The 23,648-nt window shown below is 43.2% G+C and overlaps 2 protein-coding genes across 3 annotated transcripts in view; one reads left to right on the top strand and one right to left on the bottom strand.

Annotated features, from left to right (window-relative positions):
• The window catches only part of Rtn4ip1 (reticulon 4 interacting protein 1), a 46,897-nt gene extending 41,001 nt beyond the window's left edge, over positions 1–5,896 (top strand). Inside the window, exons 8-9 of one of the 2 annotated variants that reach the window (XM_004637466.3) lie at positions 526–618; positions 5,769–5,896. In XM_004637466.3, coding sequence (XP_004637523.1) covers positions 526–618; positions 5,769–5,876 — 201 coding nt within the window. In that variant the 3' untranslated portion in view covers positions 5,877–5,896. The remainder of the gene's footprint in view (positions 1–525; positions 619–5,768) is intronic. The other variant, XM_023722290.1, reaches the window with a different exon arrangement.
• Positions 5,897–9,697: 3,801 nt separating this feature from the next.
• The window catches only part of Crybg1 (crystallin beta-gamma domain containing 1), a 55,790-nt gene continuing 41,839 nt past the window's right edge, over positions 9,698–23,648 (bottom strand). Inside the window, exons 15-20 of the mRNA XM_004637465.2 lie at positions 22,721–22,850; positions 19,791–19,930; positions 17,417–17,540; positions 16,910–17,068; positions 14,854–15,016; positions 9,698–11,108 (exon numbers count right to left, since the gene is read on the bottom strand). Of these exons, the coding sequence (XP_004637522.1) occupies positions 11,020–11,108; positions 14,854–15,016; positions 16,910–17,068; positions 17,417–17,540; positions 19,791–19,930; positions 22,721–22,850 (805 nt within the window). The 3' untranslated portion in view covers positions 9,698–11,019. The remainder of the gene's footprint in view (positions 11,109–14,853; positions 15,017–16,909; positions 17,069–17,416; positions 17,541–19,790; positions 19,931–22,720; positions 22,851–23,648) is intronic.

The raw sequence follows: 23,648 nt of genomic DNA, 5'->3' as shown, positions 1-23,648 counted from the left end.
AGTTCGTGTTCTCTAAAACCAAAGAATGAATTTTAGGAACAAATGATATTTCTGTCTAATTCAGCTCCCTACAGCAATACCTTTTAAATTTTCATTACTCCTTCAGGATCTCACACTAGCAAGATAATACAATGTTTGCACATGTGGACCTGATTTATTTCACTTACTAGTATACTGACTAGCTGCAACCACTTATCTATAAAGCATCGAATTTAACTTTTCTTATAGCTGAATGATATTCCATTGTGTAAAAATATCATATCATTTTTATCCATTCCTCAGTTGATAGGCATTTGGGTTGTTTCTAAGATTTAGCTATGACACATTGTACTGTTACAAACATTGGTGCACATACATTGCTTTAGTATGATGATTTCAGTTCTTCTGTAAAAATACCTAGGAGGGCAATAGCTGCCTTCAAAGGGACCTCCAACCCGAGATTTTGTTTTTATGTATTTGACACAGGGCCTCTCTACACAGCTTGGACTTAGCCCTTATATTTGATGAGCTTTGTTTTCTTTGCAGCATTTCTGGCAAGGAGTCCATTACCGCTGGGCCTTTTTCATGGCCAGTGGTCCGCATCTAGATGAAATTGCAGAACTAGTAAACGCGGGAAAGGTAGGTGCATCCGAAAACCTTTTTAGCTGGGAGCCTTTGTATTGCTGGGACATGTCTTGGAAGCTGCGCATCTTCAGCAGTGGAACTCCCCAGAAGTAGGCTTCCAGAGAGACACGCTGCCTTAGGTGGCCAAACTCGTGTGTGATACTTTCGGTTCTGTCGCCACCAGAAAGGGACACAGACCACTACATCTTCAGAGGAGCTTACCCCTTAGGCCAGCTTCCTTGATGACTAGGCGAAGAGGCAGGCCCAGAGGCTTGTAGTTTTCTCAAAGACACTTGGTTAGATTGTAGCAGAGGCGGGATCCATATTGGCCTGCTGATATTGTGGCGGTTGTCTTGGAAAGGTGGCACCACGAAGGCCATCTCTGCACAGGGACGATCATATGCTTGCAAGTTGGTAGTATAACAGCTAGTAAGTGACTTAGTCTGGGGTTTGGGTCACCCTGGAGGTAGGCTGCTTGCCGCATAAGAAGGGAAACAAACACTGGCATCTAAACCCCAGCCTGCCTGGGTGAGAAGTAGTTCCCGCAGTTCCTGATCCCAGGCTGGGTAATGAAGTCCACGACACACAGATGGTACCTCAGAAGGGGGTGGCCAGGGCGGGGGAGGCAGGTGGGCCCTGGGTGGAGATCACTGTTAGTGTCCTCTGACTGCTGCTCTGACCTCCAGGGGGCCGTAGAGGGAGACTGTTGCTTAGAGCCTGCTCAACTGTTCTGGGCGTCAGAGGGCCCTACTGCTGCCTCTGCCCGTGCTGCGCTTCGGGCATGTACCGCCGCACTCGGCCTCCTCGCTGTCCGTAACAGCCTGCCTTGCACTTTGTTTCACATTACAGTATGAAAACTTCCTTCATTCTTGATTCTGTTAGCAGCTGTATACTACTCTTTGTACAGAGGTACCTTCATTAAGTTATTTATTCTAATCTTTCCCAAATTATGCCTCAGTGGATAACTCAGTATTTGCGTTCAGTATCTCATTGTGAGTATATCCATCTCTGTTTATGGAAATAAAATCATTAGGTCAAAAGGTATCTGCACATATAATTTAATACATATTAAAATAGCTTTTGAAGACCTGGTTTGTGTCTGTAGTGTCAGGAGTTTCTCTTCTGGCCTGCGTTCTAGCCCCCACTCCACCCCACCCTATCCCCAGTTTTCTTGTGCCCTTTGTCCTGTTTTATTCTGTAAGAGACTTGCTTTTAGAATTGTAAAACTCTAGCATTGCTCACTTTTTTCTTTTCTTTTTTCTGGTGCATTAGTGGGAAATGCGGTGAGTTCTGAGGCTCTGAGGCAGGCCATTTCCCACAACCCTGTTGGGTCACCAGGCCCTAATTTAACAGGAGACTGCATTCTGCCCGTTTAAGTTCAATATTGCACTGGATTTTGCTCTTTAGAAAGAATGTGATGATTAGAGATCAGATCCCAAGGGCTACCGGCAGGGGTTAGCCTGACAGATACAGCCAGCATATCCTGCACCTCCTGGCCTTGCCATTACTCAGGTTTCTCTGATGCTACTAAAATTCTTCCCGTAAGGAAATGTGTACCACCTTTCCCCTTTCACCTTCTTGCCAGGAGGAGTATGCTTTCTTGGGGCCTGGGCACCTAGGGAAGAGTCCTGATACATTCCAAAACAAGACCTTTCATCCTGTGAGCAGTCACAGGTCTCGCTTCCTACTCTACCACCTGTCTTTTCAGCTTGGAGTTTTCTGTCTGGGGACAAAAAGTACAGAATTACAAAGTAGAGAAGCCCCCTTGTCCTGTTTTCTCGGGGCACTAGAAGTCTCCCCCACCCCCTTTGCACCAGTGAGTCTGAAGATGCTGAGCCTGCTGTGGAGGTCAGAGCGTCCCCGGCCAAGAGGTGGTGCTGGGGCTGCGGTCCTGGACCACCCGTGGGTGTGGGGAGCCCTGAGCTCTTCTTGGCATCGTCATCCGTCCGTCTTTCTCACACTCCTCAGCTCTGGGAGCATCTAGAGCAGAACTGCACAGTTGGCTACTCCCGGGCCACAGCCGTCGCAGCAGGCAGTCAGGTCGGGGGGCCTGGGTGCTGATCTTGGCTCTGTCTCTGACAGCTCTGACTTTGCCACTTGCGTGTCAGCATCCTAATCTCGGGACACAGGCCTGCTCAGACAGTTAGCTCCCTTCAGCACTGCTCCTACACGGTGTCCTTTGCCTCCCTGAGCTCCACGTTCCAGGTGGAACCCACTGTGCTCCAGGTGGTCAAAGTGGAGCACAGTGAGTTCCTGTCTCAGCCCAGGGAGCTCGCCAGTGCCTGGTGAGGGAGGTACAGTGTTGTGAAGCCAGATGTAGGGAGGCGTTGGCTTCCCTGGTCCCTGTCATACATTGTAACAGTCACAGAGCAGGTGCCAGATCTTGGTTCTGGCTTGGCATGGCCTTTGTTTAAGGAAAATAAGGTGCCTCTAGGAGACCCCACATGTGCATCAAGCCCGAGGGGGGCCCGCTGCTGTGGGCCCACTGTGGTCTGCTGCGAGCTTCGGTGTCTGCAGCTAGGCCTGCCCACTTTATAACAGCTCCCCATGCCAGGTGGTCGATAATAGCAGTGTCATCACATAAATGTCCCCAGTCCACTGCGAGTAACCTTTCTTTCCCCTCTCTGGATTTTAACTCCGATCCCTTTGTCCTTAACAAACAAGCGTTCTAGGTCTGACAGGAGGCTATTGACACTGTCACTTAATCCTGATAATCTTCGTTTGCTGTCACATATTCAGCCAACAGTGGCATTTGCCTGCCTCTAATTCAAAAGCGTTCTTTCCATTGTCCCTTACAGGAATTGCTGAATGACTCATTGTGCCGCAGTTAGCCCTCGAGGGTTATTTGTCACAATAAACCTGACCAACCCAATCAAAGTGTGCGGTCACTGCCTGGGTCATCAGGTCAGCCTGTGCGGCTTGCGCAGAGCTCTGAAGGGAGCATAGTTCACTGGCTTAGGCAGCTCATTCTGGATCGGAGCCCGTTTTGTGTACCTGCTCTGGGTTAACACCTAGTCCTTAAAGGCAGGTGCTTAGTGGATCTTTGTGGAGTGGCTGAGTACGTGTCTGCTGCAAGTCCAGGAGCCTGAGAACAAGGCCGAAGGCTCCAGCGGCCCCACTGCAGTGAGCCCACGCACCCCTCGGGAAGCCTAAGGCACAGGCACGGCCCTCCCTCCCCATAGTCTGATTGGGTGATCTGCCGGAGGCCCAGAAAATGGGTGTGAAGGCTGCATTCTCGTCTTTCCTTCTCTGGGTAAAGATGTCTAGAAAGCCGTGTCCCAAGGGCTCTAAGGAAGGCAGTGAGTTGAGAAGGCTTCCTGTGCGACACACAGGGGCCACTTGAGTGCCCTCTGTTCCCAGAGAATGCAGAGTTCATCTAACAAGTACGCTCACCTTGGTGCTTAGTGTGCTAAGGTGTGTCAGGTAGTGAGCTCCCCTGCAGGCAGGTTGGAGAGTTGGCACACATCTGTCACCTTGGTGGCCTGCATACATGGCCTGGAGACCACAGCCTCAGCTGGCACAAGAAAGGTGGGCCTAGGTGCAGGTTGCAAAGTCTTATAAACCCTCGGCTACCCTTTCCTTTCCTTGAGAGGTAGAGAAAGCAGTGTGATAATGAAAGGTTTGGCACATACAGGTGAGAACAGAGATAGTGGGCTTCTCACATGTCACCACTTAATATGGCACTCAGTAACATACTCTGCACTGTTTACCCAGAGAAGGAATGAGTAGAATGCAGCCTTCACACCCATTTTCTGGGCCTCCGGCAGATCACCCAATCAGACTATGGTGAGGGAGGACTGTGCCTCCGCCTTAGGCTTCCCAAGGGGTGCAATGGCTCACTGCAGTGGGGCCGCTGGAGCCTTTGGCCTCGTTCTTGTCATGTGTACAATGCGTACATGGGTAATCCTGCCTCAGAAGATGTTTATGGACTTTAAATGAGGTATAAATATACCGAGACCATGGAACAGCTAAAGCTACAAAGTTTTCACCTATGTGGTAGCTGACAGTCTTTTTTTTTTTTTTTTTTTTTTTTTTTTTTTTACCATGAGTTTGTGATTTGTGGACAGAAAAGAATTTTGAGCTGTTTACAGAAGGAAACATCCAAGATGCTCTTCAGGTGGGTGAGCTGTGACAGTCACATGAGCAGTTGTGTGAGATGCATCTAGATGTCCCGAGAGACGTATGAGCTACCTTGGCCTTCCAGTGGCTCGGCCCTGCCATCGGAGCTGGGGGCGCAGCCCAGCAAGGACCCAGGGGACAGCTGGATTTCTGCTTGATGTTTTGTAGAAGGTGTGTTCAGTTAGATTTTTGCATGGCCAGGGGGCTGTTGCCTGGGACCTCGTCTCACGAGGTTGCTGCCAGGGCTGATGGTGCGGTGCGGCAGATCAGCGGCACTCAGACATGGACAAGCTGGCCAGAGCGGCTTCCCTACACCCTTGCCAACTGCACCACCGCTCAGCAGAGCAACTTGGGTCAAATTCTTCTGAAGCCCAGAACACTGACGTAAGACTTCTGCTTCCCACTTATCCTACTGGTGTTCACCTAAGTGACACTTGTATGCCTCGCATTATTCTAGGTGTTCTACAGGGATACAAAAGAGGTGACCTATGTCATGAGTACTGCATACTCTGGTTGAATAAATAGTCAAACATTTAACATATTTTTGAAAAATGTCTTTACTACTCTGTCAACTATTTTAAGGGGAACACAGGGAAACCTAGCAGCAAGGACTTTGGAACACCCCCTTTCATAGCCCTGTACATAGTAGCATGGTTGAGATGTGTACTTGTTTATAACAAGTGCAGTGTCACCATCCCCCCCCACTTGGTAAAGCATACAAGTACAGGAGGGTAGAGGGTGGTGTGATAGTGGTCTTTGAGTGCTAGGCTTGGGAGCTACTGAAGGGTTCTGGGTAAGGGAGTGACAGGATAGCGTAGAGCAGAAGGAAGACAGGGACAATGGAATTGGGCCTCTTCAGGGAGAGAAGTGACAGGAGCAGAGGTGGTGCAGTCATGGCCAGGTATGAGCTCGTGACTTAGGCACTCTGGAGAAAGGCCTGAGGTAGCCCTCAAAGGATGTCATGAAGAAATCAATTGCACGTGTCATCAGCCTTGAAAGACGCAGGGCAGGTTTCTTACCAACCAATCTCTTCTTATATTTTACAGATTCAGCCAGTTATTGAACAAACCTTTCCTTTTTCTAAAGTTCCAGAAGCCTTCCTGAAGGTGGAGAGAGGACACGCACGAGGAAAGACTGTAATAAATGTCATTTAAATAAATGCTCTGCACAGTTAGTAATTGTTGGCTCTTATTTGGTGAGTGCTTGTGGTCCAAACTTTTTCCTTAGCCATTCCTCTCAAACATTTTTTAGATTATAGTATAAATTTCATGATTAAAAAAGTACTTTTCCTAGTCTATAATTTTCCAGTAATTGATATGAAAATATCAGCACTTGAACTTCTGTTGTCAGTGAGAAAAGCACATTGTTTTCCTTCAGCTGCTTTTTGACACCAGTTTTGAAGTTTGCTCTAGTACCTTCCAGTCAGCTCAGACCATTTATCGTCTTAATGCACGTGAAACCCTAAAACTTGCAGGATGTGGACAGAGGCTGGCATGGGTAGCTCATTAAAGGTTAGTTCCTTTCTAAGCTCGTCAGTGAGCACTTTTCTGACTGGTGGCATTATTGGGGTCTGAAACATTGCCAAAAGCCCATGGGTTGAAGGCTTGGTTACAAGCCCATGGCCATATAGGGATGGGGTGAAACCCAGTGGGAGGGAGTTAGTCACTGGGGCTGGGGGCAGCCCTTGGGAGTGATGGGGGATCGTGGTCCTTTCCCTTTTTGCTTCTGGGCCATAGTAAGGGAAGCATTTTTCTCTGTCGTTCACTTCCACAATGATGTGCCACTGTCCCCACGGACTGAGACCTTCAAATCGGAGTCCGAACAAACCTTTTCTCCTTATATCTTAATTCTTAGTGTCTCATATATAACAGAAGGCTAATAAAGGAAATTGGCACCAAGAAGTGGGGTCATTGTTGGGACTGTACTGATGGTTTGGTTTAGAAGTCTTTGGAATTGACTGGAAGGGGAATTTGGAAAAGTTTGAAGACACAGGATACAGTAAGCTTGGATTGCTATAAGCAGAACTTACTGTACTGTGTGATTCCGTTCAAGGCTCAGGTGACCAAAATGCTGATAGAAATGTGGACAGTAAAGGCCGTGCTGGTGAGGCCTGAGAACTTTTCTGTTGGAAATGGGACTAAAAGCTACTTGTGTTACAGTTTGGCAAAAAGAACTTGGGTTAGATTTTGTCCTTGCTCTGAGATTTTTGTGGGGCTGAGTTTAAAGTGGTGGATTTATCTGGTGGAAGAAAAAAAAAAATTTTTTTTTTGAGACAGAGTCTTACTATGTAGCCCAGGCTGGCCTTGAACTTGCAGCAATCCTCCTGCCTCAGCCTCCTGAGTGCTGAGATTACAGGCATGTACCATCATGCCTAGCTGGAAGAAATTTCAAGGTAGCAGTTTTCAGGCAACAGATGGATCTTGCTGGCGATTTTTAGCCAAATTTACAGGGAAGATCAGCAACAAAGACAATGGAAAAGTTGGGAAAACTTAAAATTTACCAGAAAAGGAGTACATGTGTGCCACTAAGGAGGGAACAATTGCTAAAAAGGTTGGTACCATTAAAACAACTCATGTACAGTGACAGTTATAAACTTAATACTCTGCAATTCTGGTTGAAACTGCCTAGAATGAGAACCAAATCAGATTCAGTGGTTAATTGGTTAGGTTCAATATTGACCTTATGAGGAAATGTGATTTGGTTCATGACCAATTCGTTGGCGACCAGAATTATGGAAAGAATAAGTTTGTGAACTAAGACACAGCTGTAACTTTATGTTGGGGCAATAGGAGACTCCACCCATCACAGGCTCAAAGGTACAGAGTATACAAGCTTATTTCAAGGAGTTTGGTTTGTGCTCACATAGGAATATCAGGAAGTTGTTTCCTTGACATTTTGTTTCCCAGGATTCGGCTGTCCAGGTACAGAGGCTGCCGCAGCAGTAACTATAGGGCTCTTGGGTACAGCTCACTGGCAGCAGACCTTGGCACTGTCTGTAAGATACTGCTTTTGCAGCTATGACCTTTTTTTGCGGAACCGGGGATTAAACTCAGGCCCTTGCGCTTGCCAGGGAAGCGCTTATTCTACTGAGCTGTCTCCCCATCCCCCTGCTTTTGCAGCTATGAAGAATGCAAAAATCAAGGGGTTGTAGAGGCTTCCAAGATTTCCAGGAAAGCCTGGGAGGCCAGACAGTGTGTGGCAGGGTCAGACTCCCTGCAGCATCCTGACAGCACAATACATGAAGCTGTGGGAGTGAAGCCAGAGCTGCAGTGGCAACACCAGGCAGTTAAAGACACCAGGAACATGGAAGCCTACAGAAGGGGCTGCAAGCAGCCATCAGCCAGCTCAGCAGATGGGCCGGATGCGATGGTGTCAACAAGGCTGCCGAGGTGAGTACCAAATGCTTTAGGGCTCTTACCTCGTGGGCATCAGATGCTGGACACAAAGTTGTAGGGCTTCATGTTTATCATTTTGACTTCAGTCTTGTTTAGCTCTGTTCCTTATAGTTGTTCTTCCCTGTTATAGCAGGAATATTTATCCTGTGTCTTTGGAAGTTGACAGTTTTTACAGGGACTCTCAGCAAGGGTTTTTGCCTTGAGTCTCAGGTTTCAATTTTTGAGCAGTGCTGGAACTGTTAAGAAGCTGGGAACTCCTGGAGATGGACCGAAGGCATCTTGCATCTGTGATGTGCACAGGAGCCAGAAGCTGGGGTGCAGTGCTGTAATCTGGACTGGGAATATCTCCCAAAGCCTGTGTTGACAGCCTGGCCTCAGGCCTGTGGCTCTATCGGAATGCATTGAGACCTTGGAGGCAAGACCGGTAGGGGAAGTTAGGTCATCAAGGGCCTCCTAAGTCCCTTCTGCCTGCCACAGGCCCAAAAGCAACAGAGCTAGCAGCCATGGATAAATCCTCTAAAATCGAGCTAATCTTTCCTGCTTTTTTTTTAACTTTAAAATTTGCATTTTAAAAATTGGCAAAGATTACTAGGAAATAATCTTGAACTAACGGGGGAAAAAATCAACACTACTCAGATTTTTTGTCAAAATAGTTGAAAGTTACCACGTTGCCTTTTGTTTTTATTCTTCCTAACGTCCTTACCAGTTCTCAAAGTTCTGAACCCCACAGCTGGAGGTGCACTTGGTGCGGAGCACTTGCCTGGAGCGTGCCAAGCCCTGGTTTTGAGCTGCAGCAACACAGGAAGGAACAAAAATTCTGAACTGCGGAGGTCGTATATAAAATCTGGCCTATGATTCATCTGTTTGCTTTCTTCATACTGAAAGGTGAGGCTAAAGGCTCTACTTTTTTTAAATTCTCAGCTTCTGCATAAGTGTTGGGCATCTTTCAGTAATTGAAGCCTACTGCTCAGAATTTCTGTGGAAATTCCCAGCATTTCAATAGAGCCTGCTCTGCCGTCTATATATGCTATATAGGTGTACCATCGATAAAACTGCCGGTGTGTATTTTTGAATTTCTATAAGGTATTTTTTAATTTACTGTTTCCCATTACTATGCCTTAGACACTTGCGTCTAGCTTTTGATGTGGACTTACTTTAAGAAAGTTTTTTGCTTTTAGACACTTGTTTGGAAGCATATTGGATGTGGGCTTTTTTTCTCTAAATTGAGTACAAATTTATTTCAAAAGGAAAAAAGTCTTTCCCTCATAGACAGCAGCGGCTCTTAACCTCCATGTGGTGCAGTCTCGGCTCTTGCCCGAGGGCTCCCATGCTGCACCAAGGAGGCACATACCCAGGAGAGGGCAGGCAAGGCAGGACTGCACTCGCTCTCACTGCTGCTGTCAACTTGCTTCATCCTATGCCACCAGACCTGTGACTCTCTCGGTAGTACTACATGACTGGCTCCCAATGGACTCAGAGATTTTGTCAATCTTGCTTCATCCTATGCCACCAGACCTGTGACTCTCTCGGTAGTACTACATGACTGGCTCCCAATGGACTCAGAGATTTTGTCAATACAGTTAGCCAGAAACAAGTTTATTCCAGAGAAATTCCACACAGGATACTACAGAATATCTTAACCAACCATGTTTTAATGGTACAGACCAAGAGGCCTAAAATGAGAGCTACAAAGATATGTCACAGACCAAGAAAGGCACGCTGAATGCTGCTGTACTTGGACAAACATTTTACAACTGTTCTCGTGGCCACAACTGTCTACCATGGACTCCAGGGAAGATCACACTTCAGAATTAGAAACATGCTTCAATAGATAAACTAGAAACAAGATTTGTTCTACCTGTGACAGAAGCACCAGTGTTCAGCGTTGACAAAGAATGTACTTGAAACATTTAGCGGTTTTGTTCAAAACTAGAACTGACAGAGCAGCCTGGTATGGGCCAGTGTTACTGCCACAGTTAAATATGGCTTCACTGCATTTTTGAATCCCTTAGTGCACTGTAGGGTTCTCGGCGTTAGCATCTGACTGGTAAACAGCTCTTAGGGGCTTCTCTTCTTCACTTTCTGGCAAAGACTGCTGGCCATCCTCTACGCACCACATGCCTGTTTCTGCTACTAGAAGGAAGTGAGCTCAGGGCTGTTGTGTCCAAGGCATGCGCCTGTCCTACAGCAGTAATAGCTGGAAATTAGGCTAAAAGTTCTGCGTTTAGCAAAAAACAGTAGACTATGGCTTCAGTACGTGGTGTAATGAGTAAGAGGAGGCTAGGAAACGCGGCCGTGATAATACTGTCCCAGTAGCAGCTGTAAGAAAGGCACTCAGTCTATATTTATTGAGTGCCTTCCATTTCTGAACATACAAGGTTTATTTTCCTCCTCTACCTTCCAGCATAATTAGTAAGTCCAGAAAACATTAAGGCCAAAAACATATGTATAGGCCTAATAAAACATTCCTCTAAAATAGTAAACAGTGTTCTACCTTACAAATAGAAGTGTTTATGGTTCCCTTTAAACTGTAAAGGATTTATTTGTGGGGCTGCAGAACCAGTAAATTTGGTCTTGTTCATTGTCACCATCTTTGGAAAAAATTTAAAATTTACAGTCTTGAAGTCTTAAGATCTTTTAAGAATACCTAAAAGCTGCTAATGAGGCAACCTGTGTAAGTGTTTACTGAGGCAATGAAAGCAAGAAATGAGAGGAGGGCTAATTATTGGTTTAAAACTATTACAGCCTTATAGTTCTTGCAGTCGTGGCAGGGTGACTCGGAGGGAGGAGGGAGGCGGTGCACTTTCTACTTGGCTCCTCCACCAGCACTGTCCTCTTGTGTTTCTTAAATTAAGTGGCTGGAAAGTCCTCCAGGAAAGTTCTCTGTGTTCTGTGTTCAGGTTTACAGAACCATGGCTTCCCACACTTGTGTTAATTTCTCTTCGTTGACTGTGTTGAGGATGATGTGATTCTGATCATACTGCGCTCCCCCTGAAACAAAGGAAAGCAAGCAGTGTGCACACCGAAGGGCAACAGCAGCAGAGTTCATCTAACACCTGCAGTGCAACAGCAAAGTAAGACCACATGCTCCACGGGAATGCCGGGGTGGAAGCTCCAAATGCCTGTGGAGAATCTTAAAGTATGAGGTTTCTGTTTCTGCTCAACTTTAACATACCTAAATTTGGGGCAACAGGAGAAGGAAAAAGAGGCTCTAAGAAGTATTCAGTGGTGAAAGCATGGGCCTGAGATCCTTGCAGGGAGGAAGCAGGCAAACCTGGTGGTGGTGGAAGGCCAGCAAGGGTGGCTGTCAGAGGCCACAGGTTTTGATATGAACATGGCTGCATTAGGTCAAAGGGGAGGGCTGAATGACATCCAGAAGTACACACAGCACCAGGGAGGTAGGGAGGTGCTCCCACTATTGAGAATGCAACTGGTATACAGTAATTCAAAACCAGTATCACCAATCCATTATTCTTTCACCTGAATGTATGTAAGAAGCTTTCCCAGGGGTACTTACTGGTAACTAGTATACTGAAAAAGCCTCATGGCCTCTTTCAGTGGAGAAGCATCATTAACAAGAAGAAAGGCGATCAGATTATTATTATTATTATTATTTTTTGGTCATTGTCCAGTAAACATCCTTTCAGATACTTTACCTTCTAGCGTGAGCCTCTGCACTGAGGCTATGCTTAGCGTATGCCCAACGATACATGCTTAGGCCAACCAGAAAGCAATATTATTTCCTTTAAAGCATAGAAGATAGCAAATGTCTGATAACTTATGAGCACAGATAACTAGAAAAGGAAATATCTTGTGATGCTTCTTTATCACTAAAATAGCTTCCTCAGAGTGGGGCAGCGTGCACACAAGGGCAGCCTGGGGCTTGTGTGTGTGTGCCTTTGCAGGGGAAGGAAAGTTCACCACCAGCAAATGCTACGCTCTCCCCTGCCACACAGCACACTCCTGAGATTTCAGAAACTACTGAGGGTGCGATGGTTTCATTTTTCATTCTTCAGGATTATAGTGCATTAAAACTTTTAAAGAAATATGTATCATTGATTCTAATTAGAATCCTAAAGACTAGAAAAGTTCTTGAGAAATAATTTGATTCATTCCTTTGCCTTTAGGAAAAATTTAAATAATTTTGGACTTCTCCCATTTTTAGATAACATATGTCACTTGCACTACTTATAGGGTGGCTGGAAAGTTACATGACCAAAGCTGAAGTGCAAACACTTCCTGCCTGACGTGAGTTGGAACACAGGAAGACCCTATTGCCTTGGTTTTTAAAAAACTAGCCTTTAAAATCTGGTCATAAAGAGGTGAACAGTGTAAATTTATTACTGGTTTTTCAGTACTGATCATCCTGCCTTATCGATGTCCCCTGTGTACTCTGAGGTCCAATCTCTACCTGCCAATAGAGTTGGTTATTTCTGGGACTGAAGAGTAATTCAGAACAAATTTTAAGTCCTGTTTGAAAGAAGTCACTAGCATTCCCTTGAATGCAGCTGGCATATAGTAATTCTAAAATCAGTGTCTCCAATCCATCATTCTTTCTCCAGAATGCACGTAAGAAGCCTTCCCAAGGGCACCTGCGAACAGTTCATAACACTGCTTGGAGGTTATCTTTTCAGTTTGGCTCATTTTTAGTGCCTGTGATTTATATCGTTATCTGATTCATTTACTTATAATACAATCTTGCCAGACCTTTGATGTTTTTTAAAATGAGCATGAATCCGCTTCCACTATTGTCATAATACACGATATGGAATAATACATACATGTCTGCCAAAAAACTCCTTCCCCAAGCCCAAGAAGAGAATAAAGACACTAGATCTAATAAAGTGGCTATTTCTTTTTTGTTTTTTTTTGCGACAGGGTCTTAAAATGTGGCTCAGACTGACCTCAAATTCACAGTAATCCTACTGCCTTGGCCTCCTGAGTGCTGGGACTACAGGTTGTGCCACTGCCTGGCTAATAAATCTTATGGCAATTTCAATAGTGAATTGTTTGGTTGTCGCTAATGAAAACCACGAGGTCCTACAAGTGCCCCAAATGTGTTTGCATTTTTCCTGCACAGGACACAGGCTGTGTGGCCCTGCTTTCTCATGTCCAGAAGGTGGCGGCCTTCTCCTACATTCTGACAAACTCAAACTCCAGAAATAAGAAATTAAGCAGCTACTGCAGCTAAATACTGAGCGTTCATTAATGTACAAAACACTCTCCTCACTCAGGAGCTACAGGACTGATGTAGAATATATTTTAGGAGATAACTTTGGAGAGTTGGGCTGGGGAGATGGCTCAGTGGAATAAGCACTTCCCTGGCAAGTGCAAGGGCCTGAGTTTAATCCCTGGTTCCACCAAAAAAAAAAAAAAAAAAAAAAAAAAAAAAACTTTGGAGAGTTAGAGTGCACCCCAGGAAGGAGTCGCATAGCACAGGCGGAGGTCAGGTGTTTTAGAACACTTTCCATTCTTGAGAAGTGTTCTAAAAGTGCCTCTCTGTTCAGCCTGGCATCCGCGTGTCTACTGGGGAGCCTGCCATGTGGTGTCCAGTGAATACTGCTGAAAGAAAAAAAAATTCTGTCCCAAGATTTCGGTGGCCTCAGCCCTGGCCAGAGGAAGCTGGCTGTATCTTTACTTGTAACAAACATGAAGATTTACTCAGTCTTTTTAGGGAACTACCCTAATTTTTCCTTAAAAATTCTGATTTTTCCTATTTTATCTCATTTTTTTGCCTTTCTTGGAAAAGTATCTTAAAGAAAATGAGCAGCCTCCTGGCCACAAAGTTGATAAAAATCAAGACCTGGGTCACTGATTCTTAGCCAAGTTGGCCATGTATAAAATGGGTGTGTTGTCTGTTTACACACTGAGATGGAGTTATACAGTACATTACTATTCACTTTCTGCACGATGCAAGTATTTTCTCATGTCCAAGGGTCCCACTTGCACTTTAAGTGTCCTGGTCTCCATCCAGCCTGCAGACAGACATACTGCTGAATTTGTGTTCCCTAAGTGTAGTCCTCAGCCTGTGTTTCACTCAGCCTCATCTGCCTCTGTGTCCCTCTCCAACTTCTCCAGTTACCTGGGACTCTAGTCCTACTGTGCATGTTGGTCACTTGATCTACAGAGCTCTCCAGAAGTTACAGGTATCTGTCTCCTAAGGGAAGGTACCAAAATTCCTGATGAAATGCTCAGGCTTCACTTTCCATTCTTGAGAAGTGTTCTAAAAGCCAGACTACAGCTAGTTCTTTACCTTTATGTCTTAATTTTTAATGACAGCCTTGGCCAAGAGCCCTGATTAAAGAGCCAAATGAAATTTCTCTCTCATGTCAACACTGAACGTAACCATTGCATTGATTTAGTTCTTGCCCAACTCTGTTTGCAACCAGAATCATAGGAAGAATTAAGTTCATGAACTAAGGTACCACTGCATTAATAGTCCCTTCAATTTTCAAAAGTAAAGGTATTTTTCCTTAACTGAAGAACGATATATGATAGCTGGTCATGGTGGTGGTCACCTGTAATCTTAGCTACTCTGTGGACTGAGGAGGATCTCAAGTTTGAGGCCAGCTGGTGATCTTATTAACAAGATCCTGTCACAAAAAAGGCTATGATGGAGCTCTGTGGTAGAGCACTTTCCATGTGTCCATGAGCCCCTACACACACACACACACACACAAACACACACAAAAAAAAAAAAAACCCCACACATTATGATCAAAGAAATGATTCTTACCTTTGATATCTAAAACTAAGTTTGGTTTCAATTTGCTGTAGATCCTGCCATCTGACTTCATGCACCAGAACTGACTATCGACGTTCTGGTCAAGCGACAGGCCGAGTTTAGAGCCTGATGTGACGAGGCTGCCCACGATGGTCAGGCAGCAGTCTTCTGCTATCTGCTTAGTGAAAAAAACCAAGGTGTCTTAGAAAAGAATAGATACTTACATCTTAAAAGATCTCCCAGCTATATAAAGAAAATAAAGCCCAACATAGTATTTTAACACAGCAATTTTTAGACTTCTTCCCTAAAGTGAATCTACCTTTAAATTACAGAGTCTGCCAAAAAAGTATATATACACTTCGGGAAAAATAGTATGAGGGGGCGTGGGAGATGGCTCAGTGGAATAAGTGCTTCCCTGGCAAGCGCAAGGGCCTCAGTTCAATACCCCGTTCCACAAAACAAAAACAAAAACAAAAACAAACTAATATGATTTTTTTTTTTTTTTAATGTGGGCAACCCAGAGGATGTTGTACATCACAGAAAACCATCCTACACTGCCAGCCCCTAGAGAGGAAATTGAAAATTCACAAGCAGCAGTCACAGTGACTAAGGTCACCCAAGCAGCAGTTCGCTTGAAGCTAACAGCCACCACCTTGAGCACCTCTTGTAACTGCAGAGGCCAAAGATAACTTGTATTGCTCTTATGATAACTCAATAAAATTAGTATTAAAATATTTATACCAGTCTTTCATTCCCTGAAGTATACATACATTTTTTGGCAGACTGTTTAAACAATACATGGCAATCATATGCTTACATGCCAGTAACACATAAAGATATATTTTTTAAAATGTACTGACAGTGCACTATTCTGCCAAGCATGGTAGTGTATACTCAGAATCTCTGCCTTCAGGAGGCTAAGACAGGAAGATTACAAATTTGAGGCTATCAGAGGTAACACAGTGAGTGCAAGTGAGACCTTATCTCCAAAAAGACACTTCTGGCCTGTGGGTGTAGGTCCATACTACTGTTGTGACTGTATGTACTGTTCTGTGTGAGAGCGAACCATTGTGATCATCTGAAATTTCAGTTTTCTTCACTGGGCTACTGAATTCAGGTTATTAAATGCATCACTGCTGGGCTGTCAGGAATAAGCACTCTCTTGTGTGAAGGTAATGCCAGACAGGTGAATGCTTAATACTTCAGTACTACCGCTACTGCTCTTGTCATGCTTGCACCTGGCACATCTGAACAGTGCTCTGCTTACACAGGAGTGAAGCTCCCTCAAGCATAGCAGCTCCCAGGCCAGCTGTGATCTTTCTCACATGGCTGTTGCAGCCTCCTGCTGACTCATGGGGCACGACATTTTTAAAATATCAAACACAGGGGAGTGAGGTAGCTCAGAGGTCTAAAGCACCTGCTTAGGCAAGCTTAGGCAGGTACAAGGACCAAGGTTCAAGCCCCAGTACCACATACCACACCAGCCAGCCCTTATGGCAGGCTGAGCCAGGAAAAAAAAAAATCAAGCACAAACAGCAAAGCCCATAAAGTCTAGAAAAAAAAGAAAAGATACCTGCAACAGAAGCATGAGCTTCTCATGAAATCTGACTACACTCAGCTTTAAATGTCTGTGATGGTAGGAGCGATATGAGAGAGCAGTGGGCCATTTTCTACATACAGCATCATGAGCCTCTAAGGAGTGGGACATGGGGGGAGGGTGTCCTTGTGGCACCTTCTTACCCTGTACTATCATTTCCCAAAACAGAAAACTAGAGTGATGTTTGTTAATGTGCCAGGGCTATAGTTTACTTCTACAACAAGTGCATTAAGTGAAGAACAACATAATCACTTAATTTTTGTATAGTAATAGAAAAAGAGAATAAATACAAATATTCTATCTTGGTTCAGTACTAGATACACACACACACTTTAAGTTCCTAAGACTGGTTCTGAACAGTGTGTTTCAGGAATTATGAAATAGCATCTCCATAAGGAAAGCGCAGATGCATAGTAAGGATGAATCTCCTGGCAGAGCTGTTAGAGAACACATTTAACCTTAAAAGCTCACCCTGCATTTGATGCATCCTTCTTGATAAATCCAAATCTGGTCATCAGCACAGACATCTTCCATGACCTGTACTCTAAGAAGCTTCAGATCCTCTAAGTTCCCATTGGTTGACATGAACAACCCTGTTGCTTTGTTTCGAAGTTTGAAATAAATTTGTTTCTAGAAGATAAAAGCCCCAGCAACAGTCATATACAAGATGTGCTCTTAGAAGTACTGAACAGCAGTGCTGTTCGGAAGCATCCAGAGTAAGGTGTGGATTAGGGATATGCAACACCCAAGTGTCTTCAAGGTTTTAAGATTTTCTCAATTGTAATAGTCTGACAAATTGTCAACTGTCTGGGACATGCCAGTTTGATGTTGAGTTTGACAAAATTTCTAGAATAGCCACATTTCTTGGTACCACATACTGAGCTAATTTCAAACTCTTAAGATTGAAAAGTTGTATTGCATTTACCAAAAAAAAAAAAAAAAAAAAAAATCTATTAACAATATGAAGAAAAAACATACCTGAAGAAAAGGTCTTAGAGAACCTATTTGGTTACATCCAGTGAATTCATACCAGTTAGGTACTTCTGCTGGTGACAGTAAGAACTGTCGGCCCCTGTAGTTGCCATATTCATAAGTAACCCATCTGAAAAAAATAAACAAGATGACTGTTTGAGTCTAGATGTTTCCCCAAAGCCTCATACAAAGTGGCTGAAACTAGAGTGTGTGACTGACCAGTGGTGCAGCGCTGAGATTAAGGGCAGGTACCCTGCATACAAGAGACAGAAATAGAAATATTCTTGTCTCTTGCTTGTTACTTTTGCTATCTTTCCCTCCCATGAACTGTTGCCCCTCTGCTATGTGCAACCCTGCCTTGAAGCCAGCCATGTCCAGACTAAAACCTCTATAAATTGTAAGCTAAATAAACCTTTCCTCCTTTAACTTTGGGTGTTGGATATTTTGTTTTAGGAACAAGAAAAGTAACTAAGATAACTATAGGAAGTGGCAATTTCATTTTGACAATTAACGATTTCTGGACTGAACCTCATACTTTAAATACTGGGGGAAATAGAACTTCTAGAACACTGAACACAGCCTTTTCTTGACAAGTAGTGAAATTATAGCACTCAGGTATTTACGCTAAAAAGATCCATTCTTAAAGAGAAACGCTGTTTTTTCCTCCAATAAAGCAGTGAAATAGTCTTTTAGTAGGACTATTCCTGGAACCACCTCTGTTTATGAGTCATATTAACCTTAGTGTAGGGGTCGATATGGATCAGATTTGCAAGTTCTTAATGTGTGACATTGGTATGTGCTGAGAATTAAAACCTAGCAAAATTTGGTTTAAAAATGTAATTGTCCTCCAATCCAGAAAAATCCTAAAGCTACTCACGCTGCTTCCACCCTGGCTGACACTGCACAGCTAAGAGGCACACGTAGCCTGGCATGTAAGCAACCCATGACCCCCTCCTGCTGACACACTACATCAAGAAGACTGTCCTCCACTTTTAATCCTGAAACTTGACAATGTTCCCATTTTAGACATTTTATCATGAAGTTTTCACTAAAATCTACTGAAAAAAGGCAGCACCCATAATCCTACTAGTTTAATACTTCTTAAATATATTTAGAGTAGCAGTGGTTCCCTCCAACATTTGATGCATATAGAAAGACCACACCTGTTGTTTCATGAAAAAAAGAAAAATACTTTCATAAAAATACTACATCGATGGTACTTACTCATTTTTTATCCAATCCAGGATCAAAATGACTGGAAGTGTTAACCTTTCCAAGTTGACTCTTAATTACTGGCACAGCATCTATCAGTCACTCCCAATCAAAGGAAAAGCTCAGCTCTAAAATGAAAAGACCTGGTTTCTCAAAGGGACAAGAAAAACCAGGTCTCTCTTTCTTGCTAAAGCAGTGCTCAATAAATTTGCTGAGCTGAGCGCCTGTGTGCAGAGCACTCCCCTAGGAACTCTGAGAGGCCTTGACAACAAAGCCTTACCTTAGAGAGATGAAAGATGCTTTCCACACAGCTCTTCCCACTGGGGAAAGCACACCATGGAGGTGTGTAATGATTAACGCTCACAGAGAATAAGGTGTTACCTGTCAGTTCACTTAGGGTAATGTAGAACTTCACAGGTCAAGTACAGGGAGACAAATACTCTATGATCTCACTTATGAAATTCAACAAAGTGAACTCAAGTAGAGAACAGAAAGGTGGTTACCAGAGGTGGCAAGGAAGTGAACAGGTGAGGAGGGATGTTGGGCAGGGGATACACAGCTAGTTATATAGGACTAAATTCTGTTCAGTTGCACAGTAAGGTGACTGCAGTGAATAGTGTGTATTTCAAAATAGCTAAAAAGAGAGGATTTTACATTGAATTACCACAAAGAAATGATAAATGTTTCAAATAATGGCTGTTAATTACCCTCAATTTATCATTTCATATTGTAAATGTGTCAAAACATTACATTGTGGCCCATAAATATATGCAATTATATTTCTCAATTAAAAATAAACCTTTTTAAAAGCTGAATTTTTAAGTTTATCTTTTGCCTTGTATGATGGCAAGCAACTGGAGTCCCAGCTTTCTAGAAAAGCTGAAGCAAGAGGGATGACTTGAGTGAAGAGTTCAAACCACAGCAGTACTCTTTCTCTTAAAATAAAATATTTTAGCCAGGAATAGGGGCATGTGCCTATAATCCCCACACTCAGAGGCCTGAGGCAGGAGGATCACTGTGAGTTCAAGGCCAATCTGGATTACAAAGTGAATTAAGGCCAACCTGAACTACAAAGGGAGACCCTGTCTCAAAAACAAAACAAAACAAAACAAAACAAAAAAACAAAAAAAAAACCTTTATTGGATCAACAGTTTCTTGGATCACTTACATGCCACCAATAACTCGAACAGAGCGTATTTGTGTGTTGAATCCCAAGGACCGGAGATTAACTGTTTCTGCATTAAGTTCAATCTTTTTTCCTTTGAAGTCTTCTCTTTCAAAAAGAATGATAGTTGGCTCAGAAAATTCCTGTATCAGAACAAGAATAATGATATTCATCTGTTAATAATTCAAAGCTTGTATGTAGTTACTAGACAGAACACAAGACCTGCATATGCAGTTTGCTCATAAACTCCCTTTCCCAAGAAATCTGTTTATGTGCTCTAAAGCCGAAGAGCAGAAGAATGGGCGTGCAGGAACTCTCTCCCACTGTGTGTGAAGGTTAAAGCTGATCAATTATGAAGCACGGGAACATCCCAGGCCAGAGGAATGGGTGTATGTGTGAAATGCAGCACTTTCAGTGGAATTATTTTTGCCTTAGATTTCTTCAGTGGGCGACAGATGTAAGTGAAGGTCTGAAGGCTGCATGGTAGAGTGGCTCTCCCTAATCCAGGAGCCTTACCTCTCCAGGGTTTTCTTAGGGTTTTTTTATTTTTATTTTATTTTCTGTTTTAACAGCCAAAAAGATAGAATTCGGTGTATTCATGCTCACAAGCATAGGAGGAGTCATTGTCAGAGAAGAAAAAATTAAAAACACAGAAGCCCCCATTCAAATTTTCAGTCATCTTACAGAGGACAACAGCACAGAAGTCCACTGATTTTCAGAAAAATAAAAAGTTAGCAGCTCATGCTTGCTTTCCAATTGTAGACTCTTCTGAACTTAGACTAAGCTCTAAAAGTAATACTCCTAAAATCAAAAACAATACAGCAAAAAAGCACATGGGAATTACAATTATTCCCTACCTAAAGTTTGTGGTAAGTGTGTGGGCATTTTATGGCTTCATTTGTGGACGTCCCGTGACATGTAGGGAGAACTGCGTCCACTGGTAAGCAAAGCAGATTAGTGTGGGTTAGACTGCACGGTCCAGGAATTCAGTTATGTAAACACACAAGGAGGCAACCAGACAAAAATGGCAGTAGTGTTACTACTCTGCACATGTACCCCACTGTCCCAAGATGGCCTGCCAAAAACGTGTTAAACACTCGATGAAACAATTTTGAAATATTAAATTATAATTTAAGATGTACATGGCTAAGGATGTAACTTATAGGGCGAGTGCTTCCACAGCTTGCACAAGGTCCCTGGTTTGATCCCCAATACCACAGTCTTATTGTGTGTAAGATCTCCATTTCCTCAATACTCAAAACTCAAAATGCCATCATCTCTAAGTATCTGAATAATACGAGTAGACATGTCAATTTCTGGTTGGGGTTGGTGTTTGGAAACTTCAAATATATACTTGAAGGTAGCTTCTAGAATTGTAGGCAGATTAGCTATCACAAACTTATGTCAATTACTTGTAATGAATCTTAACATTATTCAATATTTCACTAGCACAATTTCATGTCTCAATAGCATTTTATTATTTAAACAGGAAGGGATAATACAAAGCCAACTCACTTGGCTTCTCCTACCTTCAAGACTAAAATCAACTACGTTTGAAGCTTTTCATGCTGGATGTGGTGGCACACGCCTATAATCCCAGCACTCCAGAGGCTGAGGCAGGAGGATCACCACAAGTCTGAGGCCAGCCTGGGGCACACAGTGAGTTCAAGGCCAGCCTGAACTATGTAGCAAGACCATATTTTTAAAAAACAAAAACCCCCAACTTTTTATGAGATCAGCTACCAAAAAGCAATTTGAACTTTCTAAAACCAAAGACACTGTTAGATATCTAAACATTATCTTCAATTTTATTGTATTGAATATTGTGTATTGGTGTTTTTTGTGTTTATTTTTTTTTTGGCAGAAACGGGGATTGAACTCAGGCCCTTGCGCTTGCCAGGCAAGTGCTTATTCTACTGAGCCATCTCCCCAGCCCTGAATATTGCTTTGACTGCATAAAACAAAAGATTTCTGTCCAAATAGAGTGCTATAACCTAGAGTGGTACATAGGGGATGACCTGGGAAAAGTCATCTGATTACAAACCTATAGAACACCAATGAAAGACTAAAGAACTACAAGGAATTTTCAGCAAATCTGTAGCAACAAAAGATAGGGAACTGACTTAAGATTTGGGCAAAGAATATAAGCTGGACATTCACCAAACAGAAAATCTAAATGACAAGTATAAGAGATATCTACCTCACTAAAATAAGGTTACAAATCAACACAGCAATGAGATGATACTTTCTACCTGTCCTTCTCAAACAGATCAAACCAAGAATAGAGTTTTGCAAAAATGTGAGAAGCAGGAATCCAACTATCCTGCAGCAGTAGTCTAACCTGGGGACTGGCAGCCCAGGATGAGACTGTTGGTACATGTGAAGCCCAGCCTTACTGTTTCTGGACAGCCTGAGACACTCCCACACAGGTCCACAGGAATATGCATATGAGGATTAAATACATGACAAAGGGTGAAAGACTTACATAGTTGAAGCCAGTAAAATACATGTACATCAGCAAAAGAGAGGCCTCTTAACATTTTTGAATGTAGCATAATGTCAAAAACACATTAGAGTGGGTATCTATAAAGGGGAGGGGAATGGAAATATTCTACAGACCAGGTAGGAATTGAGAGGAAAAAAAAACCCCAGAATAAACCATGAAAGGGGCCTTGAACTAACTCTTTATGACTACAGGCCATGACTATCTTAATGCCCTATGCCTGAAGTCTGATAAGACAGTGAACAGAATAGTTCATAAGTTACACATCTAAACAGAGAGCAAATGTTACAAGATGGAAAACTACATCTGTCTTTTTTCCCCCTGCCTCCATTTTTAATCCCTAACTTCTCTCTATTGCTTTTCTTGCTCTAACTGCCTGCTATATAAGCCTTATATTTCCGTAACACTATACTCACACTGGTATACTTACAACATCTATAAACCGAAGAGATTTGAAAGTTGCTCCAGGCAGGCATCCCATTGAAGAAAGACAAGGATAGTGACCTTCTTCCAACACATACTGGTTACCAGAAAAATTTTCTCCATCATATGCAACCCAGCTACAAAAGGAAAAACCATGTGTACAGTATGCAATTTGAGTATTCCTACTGAAGACATCTGACTTTCAGTGAAATTTTTATTTTGTAGCAGAAAAATAAACATAAAGGCTGTTCCTTCAAAAATATCTGAATATAGTTACTGCATTTCATCTCATGACTAATATTCATAAATCATTTAATAAACTACCCTCTCCCTGGAATGCCTGTTTCTACTTTTCCACCTCTCAACCTGCTTTATTTTTCATGATGGCCCAGATGCTCCTGACAGTGTAGCTTCAGGGCCTCAGCTCCTTTCTCTGACAAAGGATTACTCGGCCCCTAGACTAGTCAGCCACCAAGGTCTAGTTCTGCCCTACTGCTGTTTATCCTCATTTCCAACCCCTCTGCACTGGGCCAGGAGTTAGAAACCACAGTGACTTAGGCAAGTCACCTGGCCTCTCATGGCCTCAGCATAATCGATAAAATGGTGATATGCCAGGTTTCCCTAGATGAAGTTTGTGGGTGGTTTTCTTTTTTCCTTAAATTTAACAAGTGCTCAACAGTGTATTTTCCCATTACATATGCAACACAGAACAAGTACTGTCTTCAAGTTTATACTCTAGAGAACTGAGACAAACTATAAATGAGCAATAAAAAATGTATCTTAAGTAATAAATGAAGCCAACTGGGGGACAAAGAACTGGGCTGGAGTGGAGAGAGATGCTAAGAAACTGAAACTCTTCTATTGGTCTGTGGCCTCTGGTACTCTGCAATGCTAGTACTGTTTTGATCAGAAGGAACTACATGTTTCTTTCTTTT

Source organism: Octodon degus, unplaced genomic scaffold, assembly GCF_000260255.1.
Source record: "Octodon degus isolate 3935 unplaced genomic scaffold, OctDeg1.0 scaffold00090, whole genome shotgun sequence".
Lineage (NCBI taxonomy): Eukaryota > Metazoa > Chordata > Mammalia > Rodentia > Octodontidae > Octodon > Octodon degus.
Note: the sequence above shows the minus strand (reverse complement) of the source record. Positions and strands in the feature narration are given on the sequence as shown.